This window comes from Eufriesea mexicana, unplaced genomic scaffold (genome assembly GCF_001483705.2).
Source record: "Eufriesea mexicana isolate 0111107269 unplaced genomic scaffold, ASM148370v2 scaffold9863, whole genome shotgun sequence".
Lineage (NCBI taxonomy): Eukaryota > Metazoa > Arthropoda > Insecta > Hymenoptera > Apidae > Eufriesea > Eufriesea mexicana.
The window spans coordinates 98973-123507 of record NW_016917541.1 but is presented as its reverse complement, the minus strand read 5'-3'; the positions used below and the strand labels follow the sequence as shown (position 1 = coordinate 123507).

The window sequence follows — 24535 nt, the reverse complement described above, 5'->3', positions numbered from 1 at the left end:
TGAAAGCATATAATTAAAAAAAGGACAAGAGAAATAGTCGAAATTCTGTGTTCGAATTATAGATCAATCATCATTAACATAGAGTAAATGAGTAAACATGTGTTAATAAGAATGAGAGAGAGAGAGAGAGAGAGAGAGAAAATAATTTTCAAGATAGAGCCAATCTTTGTGCTTAAAATAGTTTATTTAGAATTGTTGTCAATATTTAAGTATTATCATGTAAATATATTAATTTGTTAACTGTATAATATTGGTATTCATTTCTATCCGTGAAAGCATATAATTAAAAAAAGGACAAGAGAAATAGTCGAAACTCTGCGTTCGAATTATAGATTAATCATCATTAACATATTAGTCATGGTGGGGCTATGAAAAATGTGGTTGAATGTCTGCGCGATAAATTACGTCCTCGCATTGAGGATGGAGGAAAAATATGAGTCTGAGAAAGCGAAACTTGCAATTAGTGCACGAGTAGCATCCTGAACAGCGAAACCCATTCGCAGACCATCACCAAAGATTTACACAAAGATTTGTAGCTTACAACGTGTCTCACCTCGCTGTACATATTTTCTAAGCCCTCCAGCTGCTTCCTAATGGTTCTCGCGTCGTTCGTGCTCAAATCGGAGTCACTTCTGTCCAACATGGAGTCTAGATCGAGTCCGGTGGTGGTCGAGGTTAAGTCCGCCGCTTCTACACCGAAAACTAAATAAACAATACCCGTGTAGCCTCGGGGAGCAAGTAACTAACGACCGGCGTGCAAAAAGGAAGAAGCGCGAAGGCTACTTACGATGAGAGAACTTCTTTGCAGCTTCTTTCTTGGAAGTCGAGGCGCCACGGTGCTTCGAACTGCCGGAGAACCCTCTCTTCTCCATGGCCTTGCTGTAATCGCTGTAATTAGGTTTCGATCCGTATGGTAAGCTAAAAGGCCCACAAACATGCAACTGTTAAGGTTGCCAAGAAAGCCGCAAGAAGATGGTTAACTGTCGCGATGGTAACTAACCAAGTCTAATGAAATGGTCCCTCTTTAATTAGAGCGCGATGTATTATTAATTCAATTCTGTCCCTACTGCCCGGAGAATTGAGAAATTAGAAGATTCTACTTAACCTATGAGATTGGTATTAATATTCTAAATTTTGGCAACGAGCAATCTTGGAATTAGTATTACGATGGTTGATTTTGTTATTTGCGTATACAGATAGGTCTGTTTTGAACTTTTTGATACGCTGTGTCGCGTGCTTTTGCGAAACGATCATAATCTATACTTTTTCATAAATTCATCATTTTTCTTAGGAAGTTTGTTTAAAAGAAATGGTGTGGAATATATATTTAAAATGTTAACAATATTTCTGCAATAAATAATTAATGTAAAGAAAAGACGCGAATAGGTAGTCTTGATTAGATCGAAGATAGTGGGAGTGCAAAAATTGTGTTTTCTATATTTTGTAAAATACTCACGATCACAATAAGTCATAATATCGTATACTTGTAAAATATACGTACATATATGTATGTAATATTCATTTTATGAAATCGATTAAATCGCTGTATCAAATATTTCTATATCGTTAGAATTGTATAAAAGATTAAAAAGAAATAGAATAATTTGTTTTTATAATGGTAATTGAAAGATGAATAATTTATAAATTTTTGCGTATCAAATAGTCCAAAGGAAAATAAATAATGATATTAATATCAAAATTAAAGCAGAAATTACTCAACTAATGTAATATTATAGTTTCTATAACAGTATTATTAATACAGTAAAGAATTAATTAGTAAATATAGTAGAAATTCTGAATTAGTCATTACAGTAACAGCATTATTAGAGACGATGAAGACCAACCGACCACTATTTAAGTATATAAATGTAATCACAGTTGAAAAATTATATTGTTATATGTAAAATGTGTGTATATTTATGTGATATCACAATAATAAATATTTCCTAATCTGTTATATAACTTTTGCTAAACATATTCCTTTATATAATCCCTTTAAATAATTTTGTATAATCTTTTACAAAATATCTCTTAATACATCGCATAAAATAATTATTAAATTTTGTAAAATTGATAAACTTGTAATTAAATTTTCTAAACATAACCCATAATCCTTTATCTAATATTTTTTAAATAGTATATAACCCTGTATATAATTTTTAGTACATCTTTCATTATTCTCTATAATATTTATTAAATATTTGATAATTCCCTATTTAATTTTTCTTAATCTTCAGCTCATAATATTCCTGTCGTTTAAATAATATTTCTATATTAATAAAATTTTTACAATTTTTTATTTAATTTTTCTCCCAATTATTCCTCTTTGTACAACCTATTACCTTTATATAATTCCTAAACAATTCTTCCTAATACTTTTTCACCTTATCAATTCTCTACCTCTTCATACGTGATCTTCTAGTTACTTTCCCTCCAAACTCAATACTTGATCCATAAATCGACCAATAAATCGCCAACAATAAAATGGCCAACAATCTTCACCGCACAAACACACGTATTCTTCTTACAATCAATAATTCCTCCGAATTATTACCGTCATATCGTCTCTCGATACATTATTTATCCCGCTATCGATATCGTCGACAGCCTTTTGCGTCATGGGACAAAGAACGACAGAAAAAGGGGAGTGAAACAAAGATGGTTCGAAAAATAAATTGAATCGACTTTTCCATCCTGCTCTCCCAATACGTTCCATGCGCCTAAAAAGAGAAAAAAATGAAGAAAAAAAAAAAAAGAAAAACGAAAGTGCACCCTGTCTATACTAAACAGTTTGATCGGTTGGTTGCTCCGGCACACCGATATCGGCGCTTCGATCTACGCGAAGGGTAGAAATAATCGGAAGCAGCCTGGGGCAGTGACCGGAAGTGACATCGACTACGAGACGAAGAGATCTGTTTGAAGTAACGTTACCTCGCCGAATATCGATTTCTCGGTGTTCTGGGACTTTCATGGGGTGAAAGCGGCGGCAGGGGAGGCGTTACCGACGATACACTTTCAGATAGAGTGGAATGCGCCATCGCTGGGACATCTCTCGGCTCTAAAATGCTCCTCAGTTCCGATTCGACTATGTCCACCCATTCCGAGTCTTGCACTGTCGAGATAAAAAGCAAAAACTTATTTCATTTTATTCCCTTCCTGTGATTTCAACGTTGAGTGTTGATAAAGGTCAGTAAGTGGAACTAGTCTAATACATATATATGTATAATTAGTCAAATTTCCTTGATAAAAATTTCTCTTTAGGTTGTTATAACTTTGATTCGATTATGTTCACCCATTTCGAATCTTGCACTGTCGAGATAAAAAGTAAAAACTTATTTCATTTTATTCCCTTCCTGTGATTTCAACGTTGAGTGTTGATAAAGGTCAGTAGTAAGTGGAATTAGTCTAATACATATATATGTATAATTAGTCTAATTTTCTTGTCAAAAATTTCTCTTTAGGTTGTTTTAATTCTGATTCGACTATGTCCACCCATTCCGAGTCTTGCACTGTCCAGATAAAAAGTAAAAATTTATTTATTGCTATTCTCTTCCTGTGGTTTCAACGCTGAGTGTTGATAAAGGTCAGGAAGTGGAATTAGTTTAATTTCCTTGTAAAAAATTTCTCTTTAGGTTGTTTTAATTTTGATTTGACTATGTCCACCTATTCCGAGTCTATCACTGTCGAGATAAAAAGCAAAAACTTATTTTATTTTCATTCCCTTCCTGTGGTTTCAACGTTGAGTGTTGATAGAGGTCAGTAAGTGGAATTAATCTAATACATATATATGTATAATTAGTCTAATTTCCATGTAAAATATTTCGCTTTAGGTTGCTTTAATCCTGATTCGACTATGTCCACCGATTTTCGAGTCTTGCACTGTCTAAATAAAAAGTAAAAATTTATTTATTGTTATTCCCTTCCTGTGATTTCAACGTTGAGTGTTGATAAAGGTCAATAAGTGGAATTAGTGTAATACATGTACGTATTTACTTGTATATTGAGTATGTAATTTACTTTCACTTCAAAGATTTCTTTTTAAGTTCTCTTAATTATTGTTAATTGTATTTTACTAATTTGATTGTTACTTTTTACACATTTATTTTTATATTTCTAATTTTGATTTTAAATAACTGACAGGTATTTATTTCTTGTATGGTATTAATCGTATGAAACTTTTCCTTTCTTTCTTCTGTCTTTTCATTTGATTTCTTGAATCTCGAATGATAGAAAGGGAAATAGGATCTTTTTTCTTGGTTTGAATGAAAAAATCAGTGAATGAAGCCACTCACTCATATAAGAAATACATATGTAATTTTCTTTTTTGGAGATACCTTTTTGTATCGCTTTCACTGTAAATATCTAGAAATGATGTATTTCTTAATCTGATTATCTGAAAATATTTTTGGTAGACATATTTTTTACCCTTCAGAGCAAATTGTTCTTAATTTGGAAACGTGCTTTAAAATAGAAATAGTATACATATATTTTACCTGTTAGAGGAAATTGTTCTTAATTTTGAAACGTGCTCTAAGATAATAATAATGCTCTAAGATAGTATAAAATCATATCGTTTCATGTTTTATTCCATCGATTGCATTTTAAATTGCTATACTTAATTACTAATTATTTGCTAACGGAAGAAATATATAAGAAATGTATGTATATATAACTTTTTAACATACTCCCCGCTATTAAAATTACATCAGTCCTTGATATCAATAATATTACCAAGGGATATGTGACTTCCTCCATAATTTATAAAAAGAAATCGTGAAACGTTTATTACAGTGTGATAAAACTATTTAAATTGTACTTATGAACGGAAGTCGGTTTATTATATTAAGAATCTTTAATACAGCGTATACAAGATCCAATTTCCTCCAATCACTAAATTCAGTTTTACGACTTTGAGAATTTCCGGTTACACGGATGTTGTCTCATTGAGTATTATAAACATTGCAAACATTGTACGATAAATTTCCTTCCAGAATCTTTTGTATCTTTTTCTCACGAGATAAGATGCAATAAAATACAAAATATCCTGATTAATAAAAAGTTTTGAATAATGAACTTATCTTTAAATTTGTAAAATAATACGATTATTGAGAATAACGAAATTTTGAATTTATTTCCAAATAAAAAAATTATATATTTAATTATAATTTATTATTATATTATAATTTTAAAAAATTCGAAAGGTAGGAGTATTTTAACCTATGAATAGTTCAAGTAGGTTATACAAGCATATAATTTCCGTTTCATACTAATTTCATACTGTAGCTTCATACTAATTTCCTTATTCCCAAATAAACATACATGCCAATGAAGTGCTTTGGCATCAAAATTTCAAAAAATTCAGAAAGTAGGATTAATCATTCTAACCTGCAATTAACTCAAGTAGGTTATCCAGGCGTATAATTCTCGTTTCATACTAGTTTCATATCTTAGTTTCATACTAATTTGTTTATTTCCAAGTGAGAATGTTATATGTCAATCGAGTGCTTTGGCATTAAAATTTCGAAAGATTCAAATAGTGGGATTATTATTTTAACCTGTAATTAACTGAAGTAGGTTATCCAGGCGTATAATCCTCGCTTCATACTAGTTTCATACTAATTTCTTCATTTTCAAATAAACAAATTACATGTCAATCGAGTGATTTGGCATTATAGTGTCAAAAAATTCAAGAAATGTAGTACTGTAACCTGTGAATAGCTCATACTCCAGTTATCCATGCGTATAATGCCCGTTTCATACTAGGGTAAAGAAGAAAATATGGCGTCCGTATAATAGAACGCTGGAATAATGAAACATGGAAATAATAGATCGTTAGAATAATAGGCTTTCCGATAACGCTACTGTATTTTTAAACCGTTTAAAGAAGTTTACATGACACTACTATCTCCTTAAGCAGCGAAGTCTAAACGTGCAGTTCGCCCCGACCCGATCAGATAGCTCAAAGCAGGCTACTATAGTAGCTATACCAGGATCGATTTTCGTAAATGAGTGTTTTAAAGATCTTCTATCTATCAACGGACTCCAAGGTAGATAATAAAACAATCTTGACGAGGGTTTAAAACAACAATGAAACTGTGTACTGTATTTTAGATTTAAATTTTACAAACTTTATGACGAGTTTTAATGTTTCATCGAGATGACTTTATGCTACGTAAAATGATCTGAAAATTATATATATTTTATTTTGAGGTACATGAATTTTGGCATACAGATAGATTAAATTATTTAAGCACGTTAAAAAATTGAAAGATATTTATATTATAAATTGAAGATACTTTTGTATCTGTTAGCTTTATTCTTTCTGTATTTACAATACTTATAATTATCCTATCTATCCACGTGTACAAACCTAACCTCACTTTTCTGTTCTTCTCTTTAACGCCTGTACTATCGCGTTTGACCTATTAGTTTTTGTATTTAACTATACAATGTTAGTCGAAGCTTCCTTTTTACCCTTTTCCCATTACTGAAAACCCACTTCTTTGCTTTAACTTTCTTTTCAAATCTGCACACCCAGAAACTCACACTACGCCACACACGCCCTCTAACCAAATCCTCAAAAGATATTTATACAAATACTTAATTAAAAATTTTTTAAATGAATGCAAATTGCCACATAAAATAAGTTATAAATTCATTATTCTCTTTTTTTATAGACTTTTGATTTTGGCCATTTTATATGTATTATTTTACAAAACTAAAACTAGAAGATATTACTTTTTGAAAGTAAAACAAGATTTTGATGTGAAAGGTTAGGGACTACCCTGATGCAGCATGTGTATTTTCAATATTCTTTAGTGCACTTCCATATTATAATATTATGTTTTCCATAATGTAATATATATTGAACATATATTCATTCGTTTATTATAATTAAAAAATTTGTATCATACTAAAAACCGTTTACTGCTAAAAAAGACATTAATTTCAGAGAAATAGAATTTTTAAGATTAACGAAAGCTTCGTATGAAATAGGAACATAATTTATAAATAAGTATAGTAACCTCAATTGTCATTTTCATCCTACATACATGTATGTAAGATATGCATGTGAGATAAATAACTGATTTTCAGTTTATTTCCAAAGTTTTCTTCACGAGGAAACTTTGATATTATCCTACAAAAGTATGACATGGCTTCTGTTTATTTCCTTGAATTCAGTGACTTCAATTGTGTACATAACCTCCAACTACTCGTCAACCATGAACGAAAATCTAATGTATATTATTCTTCTTCCTTTAAAAATTACTACATATCTTCCCATACAAAATTCAATTCATTATACAAAGAAAGACGTTCTATAATTTGTTCCAAATAAAATGCTTCTCCAATTATATTTTATTTTTCTACAAATATTTAATTTAAATCAAATAAAAAAAAAATTAAATCATAGTGAAATAAATGTAAGTATAATAACAAATCAATTCATATTAATTTATCCAATAGTATATTACAGACTATTACATCTTCAGGTATGAATTATATCTCGAACCCAGTTATGTACAAAACAAAAATTGAAGAAAAATGTACATCTTCAAAATGCCAGTTCACAATACAAATAAATTACGTAATATTTCAGTGTTCATTTATCAATAACCACTATGACTCACCAAAGACTAGAGAACCCCTCAGAAAGAGGGAAAAGAAATCCGAAATACCCTATTCTTTCCACGTTGCACGATTCTCCAAAGCCTTAAATATGAAAAGCATGACACATTTCCAGAAGTGCTGCTACCTCTCGTCTCGAGATGTCATGAAATATTTATGTCAGCGAAGGAACTTAAGTTGAAATAACAAACCTGGAGGGTGAGTTTGATCTTCCGGTGGTGGGCGTCTTCCGCTGGAATAAACAGCAGACCCCCTCCCCGAGTCAACATTGGAGGAACTCTGACCAGCTTTGTCGTAATCCGATCCAGATCCCTGATTCTGTATCTTCAATCGGCCGATGCCGTGTTCCAGCTCGTCCTTTCTTGCATCCGATTTCGCAACGGTGTCCTTTGTGTATTGATTCTCCATCCTCTTTGGCCCATCGCCGTTGCCAATCTTCGTGCCAGGCGAACTTCTAGTCACGTCCGTCTCCAGACCTTCCTTCGACACTTTCGGGTTATAATGATTCTCCTCGGCCCGTTTCTGCAGCTCCTCGATCCTCTTCTGCACGGAAGTCCCCTCAGACTCCTGATTCTCTTGACCAGGTATACCCATTTGCTCCTGTTCCCTTTTCGAGCACCTAACAGCGTCGTCTCTGCGAATACCGAAGCTGGTCTCTGGTCGATACTCGTCCTTCCTTTGAGAATCGCTTCTCCTGAATTCGCCCTGACCACGGTCCTCCACGGTGATCTCGTACCTTTCCTTGTCCAATGGGTCCACCGTGAGACTTTTCATCGCGTCCACAGGATTCCTGGATTGCTCGTTCACCCTCTCGTCCTCGTAGCAGAGCTGCGGCTGGGACGCTGCCTTCTCGATACCCTTCGTCGAGTTTCGTCGCTGGAACTCCACTTCCTGGTTGCTCTCTGTCTTCATATAAACCTGCGGAACACCGTACCTAGGTCGACCTTGAGCATAATGGTAGTACACTTCCTGGCCGGACAGCCTGAGCTCTTGAGTCTGTCTGGAAGTGCTGGGCAGATCGATCTGAGACCTTGACATGGCCTGGCGAGCCTGCTGGTACTGCTGATAAGACACGTTGTTCGAGAAATAGCCCTGCTGCACGTTCCTGACGCCGGTTTGGCTATTCTGCTGCCCGGCCAGTTGCTGCTGATGCATCTGCTGGATCAATTGACGCTGGTGCATGTTTTGCGCGTGTTGCTGAGCGAATCTGGGGCTCTGATGGTGGTTCTGATTCTGGTGTAGCAGTTGTTGCGGACTTTGGAAGTTTTGATTCGACGGCTGCATCGTGTTGGATACCTGGTGGGGCTGCATGGGTAGACCGTGGGGCTTCTGCATCGGCGTGCCCTGGCCCTGGTTTGGAAAAACGTTTGCGTTAGTCGATGCAGTTTCCACATTAAACTTCGACGAGGATTCTCATCCATTGCAAATGGATGGCGTGTCTAGCAGAAAAATTCTTTGTCCTTTTAGCAATCTCAGATATAACTGGCGAGTAATTAGCACTCGACGATTTTTTGGCTAGAGAAGAGTAGAAATTCAAAGATTCTCTACTAAGAAACTGACGATACTCTTTTGAGCTGTAAATAAAGAATTATATAATAACAGAATTGTAGAATACAATTGCATTAAATTTGATATATTAATTAACATCGATCTTCCAAATTTTATGAAATGGTGACTGAAGCTCACCTCTCGAGTGCAAAGGGTTAATATTTGTAATATACCGTAAAATAATAGTACATTCTCATCCTTTAAAAATACACTTCATTTAGAAAGAGAAAGTGTCCGAAAATTTTTAAATAAAATTTTTAATAGAAACTCAAATAAAATTGTTTTCCTAACATTATCATGATTTTCTATTTATGTCATAAATTTAAAAGTAAGTTTTCAGCAAAAGGTTCGAAGAGGTCTAAATATGTCTGCTAAGGTGTCCCACATTTTTTCGAATCTAAAGAAGTAATAATTATAGCAGAAGAATTTTCATAGCATCCGATTACAACACCTCTAACAGAGTTACTATGAGCATTAAACCGCTGATGCCTAATCACAGTAGCAGAAAAATAAATAACCATACCGAAGCAATTCCCGTAATGACGTATAACCGCACTCTGGAAATACGACCACGTATACACCGGCAAGCTGCAACCACCTGCATCGGTAATTTAGTCCTCGGTTCACTTGTGTCTCGAGCACGGAAGCACGCAAGACGCGAGCGTGTTCACATTTTTCGCCATTCACTGCCTCCGCGAGCAATTTGCATTCCCATTAATTACCGTGCATATTAATTGGAAACGCCACTCGCAGCGATACGCCGATTTTTCCGCAATTACACTAATTAATTGCCCCTAATAACCCACCGTTATGCTATCATATACCGAACGGACCAGTGACGGGAGGTAAAGAAGAAAAAGTGACGAAAATCCACCAGGAGGCGTTCCGTTCGAAGTCGCTCCGTGAGACGACACGTTGCGTCGGTATGCCAATAAATTTCGACGGTGTACGCACGGTGCATCGCGTTGCGTGTGGTCGGCACCAGATGGCATAAATATGGAACACGTATCACGTGCACGAGCTATCCGAATAGGATGTATGTGTCGCGTTATGGCCCCCTCTGAATTTATATGAGGGAAAAGGTTACCTTTCCTTACGTAAAAATAACCTTTCCGCTCTTCACGCCGGAAGTACCCGTCAACGATTTCGCTGCACGTGTATCGGAAACATTTCGATCATTTTCTCCGCCGTAACAGCAATTTTCTGACTACAAATGTACCTCGGGGAACGAAACCGGACGATCCAAAAGTGCTTCTGAGAACAAGTGGATGGCGTGTATCGCGAGAAAGTGTGTTCATTGAATATTTGAAAAGTGGATACACGATCGATAGTGACTGGGAAATAAGTCGACAAGGTTAGGTTGGTTATTGTCTGAGAAACGCGCACTACTGTAACTACTGTAACTACTGTGACTGAGCAAGTACCTTCTGTCGCACGGTCTGCCACCTCTATGTTACTGAAAATCGTATTATTCGAGATTTAGCATTCGCAAAAGGATTTTTCTGACAGAGGTATTTTTTAAAATAGTTTTTGTTAATTTTTTATCTATTTATGCAGCTCGATATACATCGAGATTCGGGAATTTATGAGTTTGTTATTATAAAATAAAAAAATATTTGAATTACAAGTTTATTGGTATAAAATGAAGAATTTATTTATGCAAAATAGAAACAAATTTTAAAGTGTCTCTTTTCATGAAAGTTTGGAATTGTTTTATGTTTTTTGAATAACGTCTTATACTTTTTATTTTTCATATTTTTAAGTTGAAGCAACTTAAGCAACAAATTCAGCAATAGCATTATTTTCTAAAATAAAAAAATATTTGAATTACAAGTTTATTGGTATAAAATGAAGAATTTATTTATACAAAATAGAAAAAAGATTTAAAGTGTCTTTTTTTCATAAAAATTTGGAATTGTTCCATATTTTTTGAATAACGTCTAATATTTTTTTATTTTTCATATTTTTATAAAATAAAAAAATATTTGAAATACAAGTTTATTGGTATAAAATGAAGAATTTATTTATACAAAATAGAAAAAATTTTTAAAGTGTCTTTTTTTCACAAAAGTTTGGAATTGTTTTATATTTTTTGAATAACGTCTAATATTTTTTATTTTTTATATTTTTAAGTTATCTGAAGCAACAAATTCGGTGATAGCATTATTTTTTAAATATCGAATTCTAAAGTAATTCAATTTGGAAAAATAGAATTTAAGAAAATGTTTCAAATGCTAGAGTAATAATAATAAAAATAATTTTTTCAATAAACCTTCTCATATTCCAATTTTTTTAATTAAAATGGAACTAGAAATTTCTTCGTATTTTTATTTTCTATGGGATCGTTTATTGCATGTCGAGATAACTCTCGTTCGCCATTTCGATGTAATGAGTATGCGCCTTTATTAAAAAGCACGTTAAATTTGAGGAGGGAGGTATGAAATGAGTAAAAGTTAATGAAAATACAAAAGATAGAAAATAGCTCGATCGAAATTGTAACAATTGCATACATCGTTGGCATTGAAATGAAAAGTTATCGGAAAATAAAATGTCTCTTAGTTTCCTCACAGATGGCGCCGTATACAAACCGGTTACTTCGCTAACAAAACGTAGTATGCTCATTCGAATATTCATCGCTGTAAAATCACGATCTCAACGTATTTTTGTACTCTTGTCATCAAATTTATAACGATTTCTAACATTTTACGGATATATTTAAAAATATTACTACATTATGTATTGTACTATTATTATATCATCCATGCACTAGGGTATTATTGTTACTATTAAATTATATGAAATATTATATATTATATATTACATTGTTGCCAAATTTGTTATATATATATTATATTTACAGTTACATTATAAATATGTTATATATTATATAATTACTATATTATTTATCAAAATATTATGTTGACATATTTTCTAGTAGTTAATAGTGCATTATTGTTATATTAGAGAAATATTATTAAATTATGCATATAAATTAATTCATCCCACAGAAATGAGCATCAAAACCAAATTTCACGTCACTCTGCAATCACTAACTAGAAATATTTTATTTTTACTCAATCTTCGCGACTGCTTTTATTTAATATTCCTCCATATTCATGGACAGAACCGTCACCTTGGTAAAGTAATTTAAAGTCGTTTGAAATTAAAGCAAAGCGCCAGTTGAAAGGCTATTCACAGAGTTGCTGGAGGAAATCAAAGATTACCTGGTTCTGAGGATTCTGATGAAGTCCTTGATGCAATTGCTGACTCGGCAATCCAGATGGTCCCTGAACAACGTATTCCCTCGCAACATTTTGCACCTGCTGGCCACCTGTCGCTGATTGCCCGAAACCAGGAACTTGAGTTTGATGGACCGTTTGAACTCCTCCAGGTGGAGTATGATGCGTCACGTGAAGCTGAGCACTTTGACCTGGTAAATTAGGTTGAATCTGCGACGTTGGCTGTAGTTGGCCAGGAAGTGGTACGTTCTGCTGATTGCTCAGGTAACTATACGAGTGCCCGTACTGACCTAAACCATTGAAAAGTTACGTAAGTGTCGTTGACTATTATATACAGAATGAATGCTTCAGGTGAATATAGGTACCTTTCATTGGGTTACCCTGAGATCCTAATTACCATGTATTTACATAGTAATTAAGATCTATATTAGGTTATAGATTTTAAGCATGATGTTCGATACTAAAACCACCAAACTGGTTAAAAAATTAGCTCACCACGATATTAGTCGAAAATGTTAATAAAATTGAATTTTCTAGTCAAATTCTATTGAACTGTAATGGCTATAACAATTCAATAAAACTAAATTTATATTCATATTACAATAAATTCTTATAAATTTAAATTGGTTCTAGATTTTTTATTTTTGCAATAATTGAAACCATGAATTTTAGGAAAAATTAATATTAATTTTTTTAGAAATGTAAATGCATTATATATTTTTTGTAATATATAATGTGTGATTAATATATATAATTCATATGGTATTATATATATATTTCTTTATTTTGATCATAACACCTTCATTAACATTATCTACATACATACACATATATACTATATTTAGGTATAAACTGTAAGTAACTAATTCTTGTGTTAAAGTTATTATAGAATGACTTAAGAGAATTTATATAATAAAAAGAGAAATAATTATTGTACAACTTTCTTAATTTAGAGGAAGTCCAGGAAATTTATAAATTTTTGTTTGTATAAATTTCTTAAAATTTTGCTTATATTATATTTGCGAAAGTTATAGCCGTCAAGTTTCTAATATCCCAATCAAATTTTTATAACAAATTTGATATTTCGTTCATTTTTTACAGTTTTCGAAATTCATTTAATTTGGATTTGTATTGTATAAAATTTAATACGAATTTATTTTTGTTACCCTTTATAAATGGAAATAGTGCAGATCCATTTCCCGCTGCCTAATTAAATACTGAGTAAGCTGAGAATTTACAATCTATCTAATTACGTATATAAAAATTTCAGAGTATAAATGTACATTATCTATAAATAAGTTCACACAAACCTGCAATTAATTCTTTAAATTATTAATCTAAATCTTGCAATATATAGGAATAGATAGCTATAAATACTTCACTAGAAATTAGAAATTGTAATTTATTTCTGGCAAGAACCCGAAAAGATAAAATTTTGTGAGATATAATATCACTATATTAAAATGTAATATTTTGCTCTCATAAATTTCCACGTGCTAATGAAATACTTTCATCAGTAGGAAGTAAAAATGAAAATTCCACGCATTCAAGGTCAACTGAGCATCAATTAATTCTTATCTACCTGGTAATTAATAGGGAACTAGTGTGAGACGTAAACTGACCAGATTATAAACCTGCATGTGTGCACTTGCTATAACCGTTCCAACATCTCCACTTCCTAGATAATTAACATATGCTTTGCATACGCGTTACAGTTTATTGCCATTCATGGAAAATGTTATTTTTCTTCGCTTCGTGAACCGTGTCGAACGATGAACCTCCTATGAATCTTTTTCTTTGATTTTTTCTTTGGCTATCACTATTCATTCTTCTTTACGTTTAGTTATTAATTTAGGCTAGTGATATCCAACTAATTTGTCACTAGACACTAGTATATTGTAATAACGTTTGGATATGCCATGAGAATTTTTATAAATATAATACCTAATTATTTTTAAAGAGTACTGATTTCATTTTCCTTGGATTCTAAAATAAAAATATAATTTCGAAGTGTATCGTGAAAATTGTTTTAGTCGAGAGTACTATCTTTTTTTCTTAAGTTGTCGAATAAACAAATGAGAATATATAATGTAATAACAGCTGTTTGTTGTGACTCAAACAACTATATCTACTTTCTTTTTGACATATGAGGAAAAAATGTAATATATTTTTCGGTATACTATAATATTTTAGTAATTAGTTTCTTTGTAAAATATTTGTGAGATAGAAGAAGTTGGAAACTAGTAGTTTAGTCTATTAATATAACAGTAACAACGAAGAAAATTTTTTATTTTTAAATTTAAAGTAATTTAAATTAATATTATAATAGTATGATGAAAATAGTAATTTATTTCTGGATAATCGAATACAATTGTACTATATCTATATATTAATTTAAATTATTGCAACAAAATATCTTTATTATTTTTACCCCATGTTACTATTAAAAAAGTCAAATTAAAATTAATTTTATTTTATGAAAATTAAGGAGGCAAAATGATTGTACTTGCAGTAATAGTTACAGTACAATTTTTTCCCAATAAATGCCCAATAAACATTTTTTCGACAAACTTTTATGAAAAATTAGTATAAAATATTATGGGAATATTATAACGTTTAATATTAAAGCACTCGATTATTAGACAAAATGATAGAATAAATAATAAGATAGAAAATAATAGTGTTCGTGAACTCAACAATGAAGAAATGTAATAAAAGACTAATTCGAAATATCTCAAAAGAAAGTCGATCCGGATAAAAATATACAAATACATTCGATTTCTTTCCTTCAGCGTGAATATTTGATCAGACCCTGTTATCGGAAATTCTGAGCACGAAGGCATAATTCACGTTCAATCTTATACAGTGCTTGCTTTACCGTCTCTCGAATAAACGGATGACATTATAATATATTTGAATCAAATGTTGAAATTCGAAAATCCGAAAATTAACTGCTTTGTAATGCTATAAATCTCGCCTGTTCCGTTTCGTTTTTCCATCAAAGAATTTTATTCGTGTCATGTTTCACTTGATCCCTTCGATAATGACCTTTAGAAATAGAACATCGAACTGCAACACCCCCTCGACGTGAAGTTGAAATATCTATATTACATTGAAATTGTCTGAGATTGGAAGACTTTTTGTAAGAAATTTTCAGCTTGGAGAAAAAGAAATATGAATTTAACAAGAATAGCTTATCAAGTAAATGAAGATCTATTAGATGGTCAGCAGATAAATTATAGATTTTAGCCAAGATATCCAAGATTGCATAGATTTGTTTCCTTTATTTATTTATGCATTCTTATTTTTTATTTTTATTTTAACAATATAGTTGACATAACGTAACACGACATTTGCATAAGAAAATTAATCACAATCTTATCACAGTTTTTACACAATCTCATCACAATCTTTAAGTATCGAGCTACTGAAAAATGAAATTCATATCGAGACAACTCAATACTAATTTAGCAAAGAAAGATCATAACTTGGACTAAAGCTCTTAGAACGAAGCCAGGCTTAAAATGTAGGGACAACCAAAAAATGAATAAAAAGTATGACGTCGCAGACCGACTTCAGTACACTAAAGGAGCCTTCGACAACCCTATTAGCTGCAGGTAAAGGATCCCGAATTTCCAACCGAATGCTCGGTTGGTTTCCATCCAACTAAATGACCTAGTTCAACCAATTTTAAAACCACGTTTTATATTACAAAAATGTTAACATAATCTTTGTTAAGATCATTTGTTGATTTGCTCAGATCAAAATTAGGATCATTGATCTCTATCATCTATCTCTTTGGAAAATAATTATACCTAAAATTTATCATAAAAATACACCAAATTATTTAACAGTTATAGTAAATATAGTTACACTGATACATACTGTATTTATAAAACAACATACAGGGTGGACCATGAAATATGATCAGTTTAAATCATTTTGTTCTTAGTAGGCCTATTAAATATCTAATATGTGTCTAATATATGCGATATTATTGAAATTTTAACTCTGTGTACTCAGAAGATTACAGTTTTCTAATTTCATTTGAGATCTAGGAAATAATAATTGCTATAATATAATCGTTTACTTTTAGAATGGAATACAGTTCTATAATAATAGAGAAATGGAATAAAACTAACTTTAGAAATTTTGATTGTTATCATACTAATTAAAAAGAGGGTTCTTTGAGGGTACACTATTCCTTGCCTATTTTTATTTAAAGAATAACAGTTTTTATGAAGTTTCATTATTTTTGAACACACTGTACATAATGAACTTTATATTATATACTTTATGAATTGTATAATATTTATGTATATATAATAAAAACAGTTTTATTTCATGTAAGTTTGAGAAACTCCCTTTATTAGAAATTCTAGAGTCAAAGAATATAGGCATATAATTTCGAAGTGACATAACGTCATACAAGGTTAAGATGTTGATACAAAGTTCTAAGATGATCATAGTAAATCTTCTGTTAATTTTGTTTAGAATTCTTTATAGGTTAATTTTTGTTTACATTTCATGGTCCACCCTATATTGTTAATTATAATTACATATATATTTATCTATATAATATAGTAGTAAAATATACCCATATATAAATATACACACATAATTATATGAAAATATATATATGTTATATTTATGTTTATATATTTTATAACTATATCAATTCATGTTGCAACAATTTTTCCAGGGCAATATCACAAGATAAAAAGATCTTTCAAAAATTAACAAATTACAAAAGACTGCTAGGTTTTCTAAAGATTAATAAATTACAGAAGATAAGATTTCCTAAAGACAAATAAATTACACACAGAAGACCTCAAGATTTTTCAAAAATTAACAAATTACAAAAAACAGTTAGGTCTTCTAAAGATTAATAAATTACAGAAGATAAGATTTTCTGAAGATAAATAAATTACACACAGAGGACCTCAAGATCTTTCAAAAATTGTTCACAAATTAGAGGAGACAGGTGTTTTGAAGATGAAGAAATTGCAGGATACAGCAAGATCTCCTAAAGATGAAGAAAGTCCATTATAAAGCACTCACCGCAAGCATTTTTCGGATACTGCTGCATATTAACTGGTGGTTCCTGTGCTCTTGGTTTCCCATAAATTCCCTCCTTCTTCTTGGCCTCCTCGTCATCGATGCTCCTGCTGGACTTCCTCAGCTCTTCCGTGACGTTGTTCAAGCTGGCCTCCGGTTCCGGTTCAGCGTCCTTGCGGCTCTGACCGAAACGGCTCGATATCATATCCTTAATCGTGTGATAAGTCCTCGATATGGACTTGCTCTTCTCTTCATCGATCTTCGTCGTCCTTGGCGCTGATGCAGCTGACGTCGACCTTCGGAGAAATTGCGATTTTATCGGGAAAATCAATTGTCGGATTCACCGTGCGGTGCTATGAAGGTGATATTTACGCGTAAGATTCAGGCGGCTGATAACTCCTCGCTTGACCCTCTTGTCTCACTTCTTGCATCTGGGTTCCCTGAAAAATCGTTTACATCGTCGTTTGAAGGTGTTCATCGTTATCGATCACGATCTAATCTACGAATGCCTCGCGTTTACGGAGTACACTGAGGAACCTGTACCTCGCTAATTGAAATGTACAGGCCTGGTTATCGATTCACTGACATTTAAAGCATGCTGTTTGCTTCTGGTATATTTAATTCTTCTGCTGGATGAAGTTGTGAGTTGTTCGAGATGGTGAATTAGTTTTAGGTGTATTGTTAATTTGAGCGAAGAAATTTGGTATTAGGAAATTAGGAAATTGATAAGTAGTTAATTATTAATCATTTATCTAGTCGATTGTTATTAGACGGTGTCTATCACATAACTGGTTATTATCATTAGGTAGCACTAATTACTTAACTAGTTAATTGCTATTGAGTGTTAACTGTATAAAATTAATATTCGTAATTTGATGTATATGGTGTCTAATATTCCTTTATGCAAATTTTTTAATATATTTTACAAATAAAAATAAGGCTACTATATTATGTACCGCTAAGTTCATGAAAGCTTTTCTGAAACGTTATAGTTAATTAGCTGATTAATTATATTAAGGGTTAATTTATAATATATTAATAATTTTTTGGTATTAGGAGATTAGGAAATTGATAAGTAGTTAATTATTGATCATATATCTAGTCGATTGTTATTAGATGGTGTCAATCACATAACTGGTTATTATCATTAGGTTGCACTAATTACTTAACTAGTTAACTGATATTGAGTGTTAACTGTATAAAATTAATATTCATAATTTTATGTATATAGTGTCTAATATTTATTTTGCAAATTTTTTAACATATTTCATAAACAAAAATAAGTCTAAAATATTATATACCGTTAATTTCATGAAAGCTTTTTTAAAACGTTATAGTTAATTAACTAATTAATTATATTAAGCGTTAATTTATAATATATTAATAATTTTCTGCACAGGACATCTCGAATTTTTCTACATAAATTTTGCAGTTTATTTTAATATGAATGAAATATAGTTAAAAATAGTATATTCCATAAACTTGAATAAAAAAATCGTAATAAAAACGTGAAACGTAAAATATACTATATAATATCGTATATCGTGAATTTAGAATGGATTCATGCGCTGAAATGTGCGCAGTCTACGAAGCTTGAGTATAGAATACTACATATTCAAATTTTCAAGCAACGGTGGCTGCAACTAATTAGCACCATGTCTAAACTTGGTTTATGCTGAACTTCATCAGCGTAATCGCGTGCACACAGCTCCTTCTTCAACGTAATATCGTAATACCGTACTGTCATGGATATGAACACTGTAGCTCTTTCTTTTACAACTATTCTTACCGTGCTTCGTGCAAAGAAAATTATTACAGATCTTAACTCTTCGTCCTATTCATCACTTAACCTTATACTCTTCGTTGAAGTTGAAGTCTCATTCAAAGTAGCACATTCAATGGAAGTCTGGTTGCATTAATACCAATGTAAGATGTATTGAATGTCAAATTATATCGACATCTTTTGTAAACACCAGCACATAGTCGACAGTTACACGATTGACTCATTCCTTATCCCTTGCTCAGCTAACCTCTGTCATCACCCAAGTCCAAATGCTTTCCATTCTCTTCCAGATTCTTCCTACACCATTCTCTTTCTAAATATCTTTCCTCGTTTGTATATAAAATTATATTTCAGCAATTTTCTAAATAAAATTACATTTAGGTAAATTTTCTGAAAACGTTTTGAAACGCCTGTTTGTTTATTTTTATGAGGTATCAAGGTGACGTTGAGTTATTGCTAACAGACTATATGTAGACTATCTGTAGAGAACTGGAGAAGAATAATGCTATTTTCTAGAGAGTTAGGCTTTTCTAGTTCTAGACCTAGAACTTCGTCAACATACTGAATATCACATGTATGACAATGGATAATGGAGGGTTGTTTAATTGAGTTGTTTGGTATTTTGAGTACAAACAGGCACATCTCTATTGGCAAATATCAGAACACTAGGAATAATGAGATAAACCTGCGGAATCATTGAGAATATTAAATCATAAAAATATTAAATCATATTGTTATATCATAATAATAAATATTATATCACATTAAAATTATAAAAATTATTATCTCTTTTGGAATTTTAAATTGTGAGGAATTCGTGTAAATATAATATCACGATAAAGGTGTCATTATATATATGACAAAAGTTTATTGTGTTTCTTATTTATTTTGCTAACTTTATTTATTTTTAAGGTAACAGTGTTATTTGAATTACTGCTTAAAATACTCAAAGAAACATAAAACTCTATCTTCTTCAAATTAGTTGTCTATAAAATTTGTTATCGCGTCAACGTAAATGAGACACCCTGTGTACAGACCAATCTAAAATATGTAGGTATTGTTGTAGAATATAAAACGAAAAACACAAAAATTTTTCTATGGCTAATACACAAGATACAGTGAAAATTATAGTGCAAATAAACAGAAGGTTAATTACACGTGCATTTTAAATTTGAAAAATGATTATGCTGTAGCCTACAGTGAAATCAAATTTTTCTTCGAGAGTTCAACTTTCTGTTAACCCAGTCCTGAGATTTCATAAATGCACCAGGCATTACTAGTAATAGTCTAATGGCAGGAAATTAGTAGTAACTTATACTAACAGAGTCAACAATTTAAAATTCGTTAAATCGAAAGTTAATCGGCAGCTTTCTCCAATTTACAACTTAGCGTTTATTGCCTATACCTACCAATAGCAGGGCTGTACTTACGCTTATGGAGGCCATGGGTTCAACACTATGAAGTAAATTTTAAACAAACTACCAAAAATAGTAGGGAGTTATTGGAAACAATATTGAAACTACTTGAATTACTTAAATTCAAAATATAAATTACAACAATGTTTGAGAGCTATATTTAGTATAACTAGAAAACAAAATTCTTCAAAATAAGTAGCAGTAGAAGAACTGTCCTATGAAGTAGATTTCAAAGAAAATACCAAAAATAATAGGGAATTATTGGGAACAAAATTGAAACAACTTGAATTACTTAAATTCAAAATATAAGTTACAACAATGTTTGAGAGCTATATTTAATATAATCAGAAAACAAAATTCTGTAATATCCTATGAAGTAAATTTCAAAGAAAACACTAAAAATAATAGGGAATTATTGGTAACAAAATTGAAAAATAATTCGGAGTGCAAAGAGTTAATATAGAGTTGAACAAAATTTAGCTACTACTGACACGAGTCAGTAACAGCACTGCCTCTGCTCCAAATCCGCAGTGTCGTGATAAAAATCCTCCATCCTGTTTTCCATCAAAAGCTCTGGGTCGTTGACTATTTCCCTAGTCACTTAGCGTAACAACGTTAAGAAGACTACAAATTAGCAAATATTCCTCACCACGCTTCATGCGTGTACCAGAAGTTCATGAGGATGAGCGTGTTTTCATTAGACACGCCAGGTATCTTACTCCATTAAAGTATCCCTCTGCGCCCCTCCCTTATCTCTCGACAAGCAAGTTTAATCTAATTGAGCAATATTCGCTGTACGAATGACGGTGAACGCTAACGAGCTAACAAATTAAATTATTCGGCACCGGAGAGCATCAATTTATTGGCAGCCGTGTACGGCTGTCAGGCCCCGTGCCCCGTGCAATTAGTATCAGAGAAAAGTTATTCTCGCGAGCGCTGGATAAAGTGATTGGGAAGCACCTGAAACTTTTGCGACGGGGCACAGACAAGCAATTAACCAGCGTGGAGACATTTTACGTAACACGGTGCAAGGGAAAGTGTGGGATTCGTTATTAAATCGGTCGGCTTAGGTCCTACAACTTCGGGCTTTTTTAACTTCGTGAGAGCACGAGCAGCTATTCGCTTTAATAAGGCCGCTGTGACACTTAGATTAGTTACTCTCGTTCGTTGCTTTTCATGCTGATAAAAAGTGCTTCTCACGAACTTTCGTGCACCTTCGTCGTTTTCCGTTTAACGAGACAATATGCAACGTGATTGTTTGTTTATGTTTGCTTTTTCCATATTTTATTTCTTTTCGGCGTACATGACGTTGCTGGTAATATCGGTGCATCAACAAAATGGCGGTACTCCGAATATCTTACAATTCTTGCACTCTCCTTTTGAATGTGTGTGTATGAAAACGATAGAAAGAATGTGAATTTTTGAATAATTCTATTAGGGGTCATAGCCACAAATATACTGAATATTTGTGCAAAATTTCGTGCTAATTTGTCGAACAGTTTTTTAAAAATCACGAACACCGTTTTGAAAAGCACAGTTTCGAGAAATACGCCTTTAAAGTTTTATTTTTATAGTGACGCTGCCCACCAAGTCATTGCAACAGCTATAACTTAGTTATTTGTAAGAGTTCGAGTCTAATATTTACAAAGATTATTCTTGATGACATGCACTTTAAGAAAAAAATTTTTTAAAATCGATTTTGTTAACCTTAGATAGGAGAAGACCCCCTTAATGGAATATGTAAATTACTGCGCCTTGCTTGTGATAAATTGGGTTATTATATAACTGTTGGTGGAAATTATTACACGTATATAAAAATTTTGGAAATAAATACGAACACGAAAATTCCTACACATAAAAATATATCGATAGAATTTTTCATGGAAATGAAAAATGTTAAATGACAGGTCACGAAAATAATTGAATTATCATAAGTTCGTTAGGTAATTACATACGAGTGGAACATGAATGTGATATTAAAATAGAACTCGTTACGTCAGTTCGTAAAATTCGTGGCAGGTGATTCAAATTCACCGGCAAACCGCGGGGGAAACAGCGTTTCGAACGAAGGCAAACATTTTGCCATTATTCGTTACTCGGTTCGAAAAAGGAAAAGCAGAGAAAATGAACAAACGAGTTCCAGGCGAGTCGTGGCTCGCACAGAAGCTCTAGATGAATGAAGACAGACGTCGAAGTTACTTTAAAGAAACAAATAAACAGGATCCTTTTTTGAAACGTGTCGTCATTTGCGACGAAAAGTGAATCCTGTATGATGCAAAGAACATGCAAAATACGACAGAGGCAACGCTTCATCCGAAGGAAACAGTGGTGCCATCTGCAGGACTTGCTCATTACTATTTTTCACAATTTCAGAGTGTGACTACAATAGAAACATATAATAAACGTGTAGATAAAATTCATGTAAAATTAATAAACGAACAAACTGTGTGGATAAATAAATGGAGACCAATATTACAGTAGAGTATAGTAAACGATATTAAACGTGTACTATAGTGCACAGTAATAGTATATGGATAATAAAAAAAGGGGGTCAAGGCTTTAAGGGTTTATTGTACTTAGTACTTAAGATTAATAAACGTTTAACTCTACAATCAAGTCTTTCGACATAAAATTCACTTTTATATAAGAAATATTTGAAAATTTTTATTTTATAAATTAATGTAGTTAATTCTATAAGTCACAATTGTTGATGAAACTATTGAAACTAATAATCACACGATAAATAAAAATTATATTTCATAGAATTGAATTAAAAAATTAGTCGTTCTATGGCAGCAATTTTTCACAAATTAAGAGACCTAAAAATTATTCTTAAAATGGATAAAATAATACCCAAATTGGTATTTTGAAAAATCAGAAATTAATGTTTCTAATTAATTAAAATTCAACTAAGATTTAAACGCTTACTTATTAAATTTAAAATTTCATATCTCAAGTCCAACTACTTCCACACCATGTCCTCAAATTCCATACCAATTCGTCACCGATTTCTTTCAGAATATCCCTAAAAACTAGCATCTCTAACCATGTAATATCCACGAACCTAATAACTTAAAAGTTACTCGAGTCGATCGCCTGCCGAGTGTGCAGTCTAAACGAAACACATTTCTCACAGTCAACGACGCACAGGGAAGTTTCTCGACGCAATTTGCCGGAATCCACCGAAAACAATTCTCTGTCGAAGAGGACAGCGGACGGCTAATGGCAGCGTGTCCGTTTAAACCGCAGAGGGAATTTCAAAGTTGTCGGACTGAATCCTCCGGTTCTTAGGAAGGGATGCGGTTGGAATAACAACTGACACTGCGCAGGCAAGAGGACAGATGGAGTGGGGACGCGGGCGGAGTGGGGGAAGGGAACGCAGCAGTGGCCGTAGGGCTCCGCGACACGCTTCGCGCATACGAAAAAAGATTTTCTGACTTATAGTCCTGGCGCTGCTACCGTGCGAGTATTACGCCGCGCTAAATCTACCGTATGAATTTCACGGCCAGCGAAAAGCCGAATTTAAAATGTTAACGAATTCTTCCCGGTAATACGTTATACCTTCCGCTCGTCGCGATGCAGACGTTTCTTTGTGTTTACGTCCCATTCTTCCTCTCTTTGTCGTTTCTACACGGAGAGATTTATGCACTGCGTACAGGAAGGAAATGGAATTTTTTAGCGCGCAGGTTAAACGGTCGTCGCGTCGGTGATGTACGATGGAATCGTTTAGTTGGTAATGATTGATTCCTTCGTCGATATAACTTTGAGGTTAGGAACGTTAAATTGCTTGTAATGACTCGTTCTGCAGTTTCTGTTTCTGTTGTTGTTGGAAATGTGCAGATATTTTTGGATAATTAACGTTA

General features: G+C 32.5%; 1 protein-coding gene across 1 annotated transcript in view; it reads right to left on the bottom strand.

Moving 5' to 3' along the window:
* Positions 1-553: 553 nt before the first annotated feature.
* LOC108553271 (uncharacterized) overlaps positions 554-24535 on the bottom strand; it is a gene marked incomplete at its 3' end in the record, with an annotated part of 71020 nt that continues 47038 nt past the window's right edge. Inside the window, exons 4-10 of the mRNA XM_017908096.1 lie at positions 17847-17914; positions 17478-17770; positions 12402-12706; positions 7821-8979; positions 2932-3112; positions 788-918; positions 554-702 (exon numbers count right to left, since the gene is read on the bottom strand). Coding sequence (XP_017763585.1) covers positions 554-702; positions 788-918; positions 2932-3112; positions 7821-8979; positions 12402-12706; positions 17478-17770; positions 17847-17914 — 2286 coding nt within the window. The remainder of the gene's footprint in view (positions 703-787; positions 919-2931; positions 3113-7820; positions 8980-12401; positions 12707-17477; positions 17771-17846; positions 17915-24535) is intronic.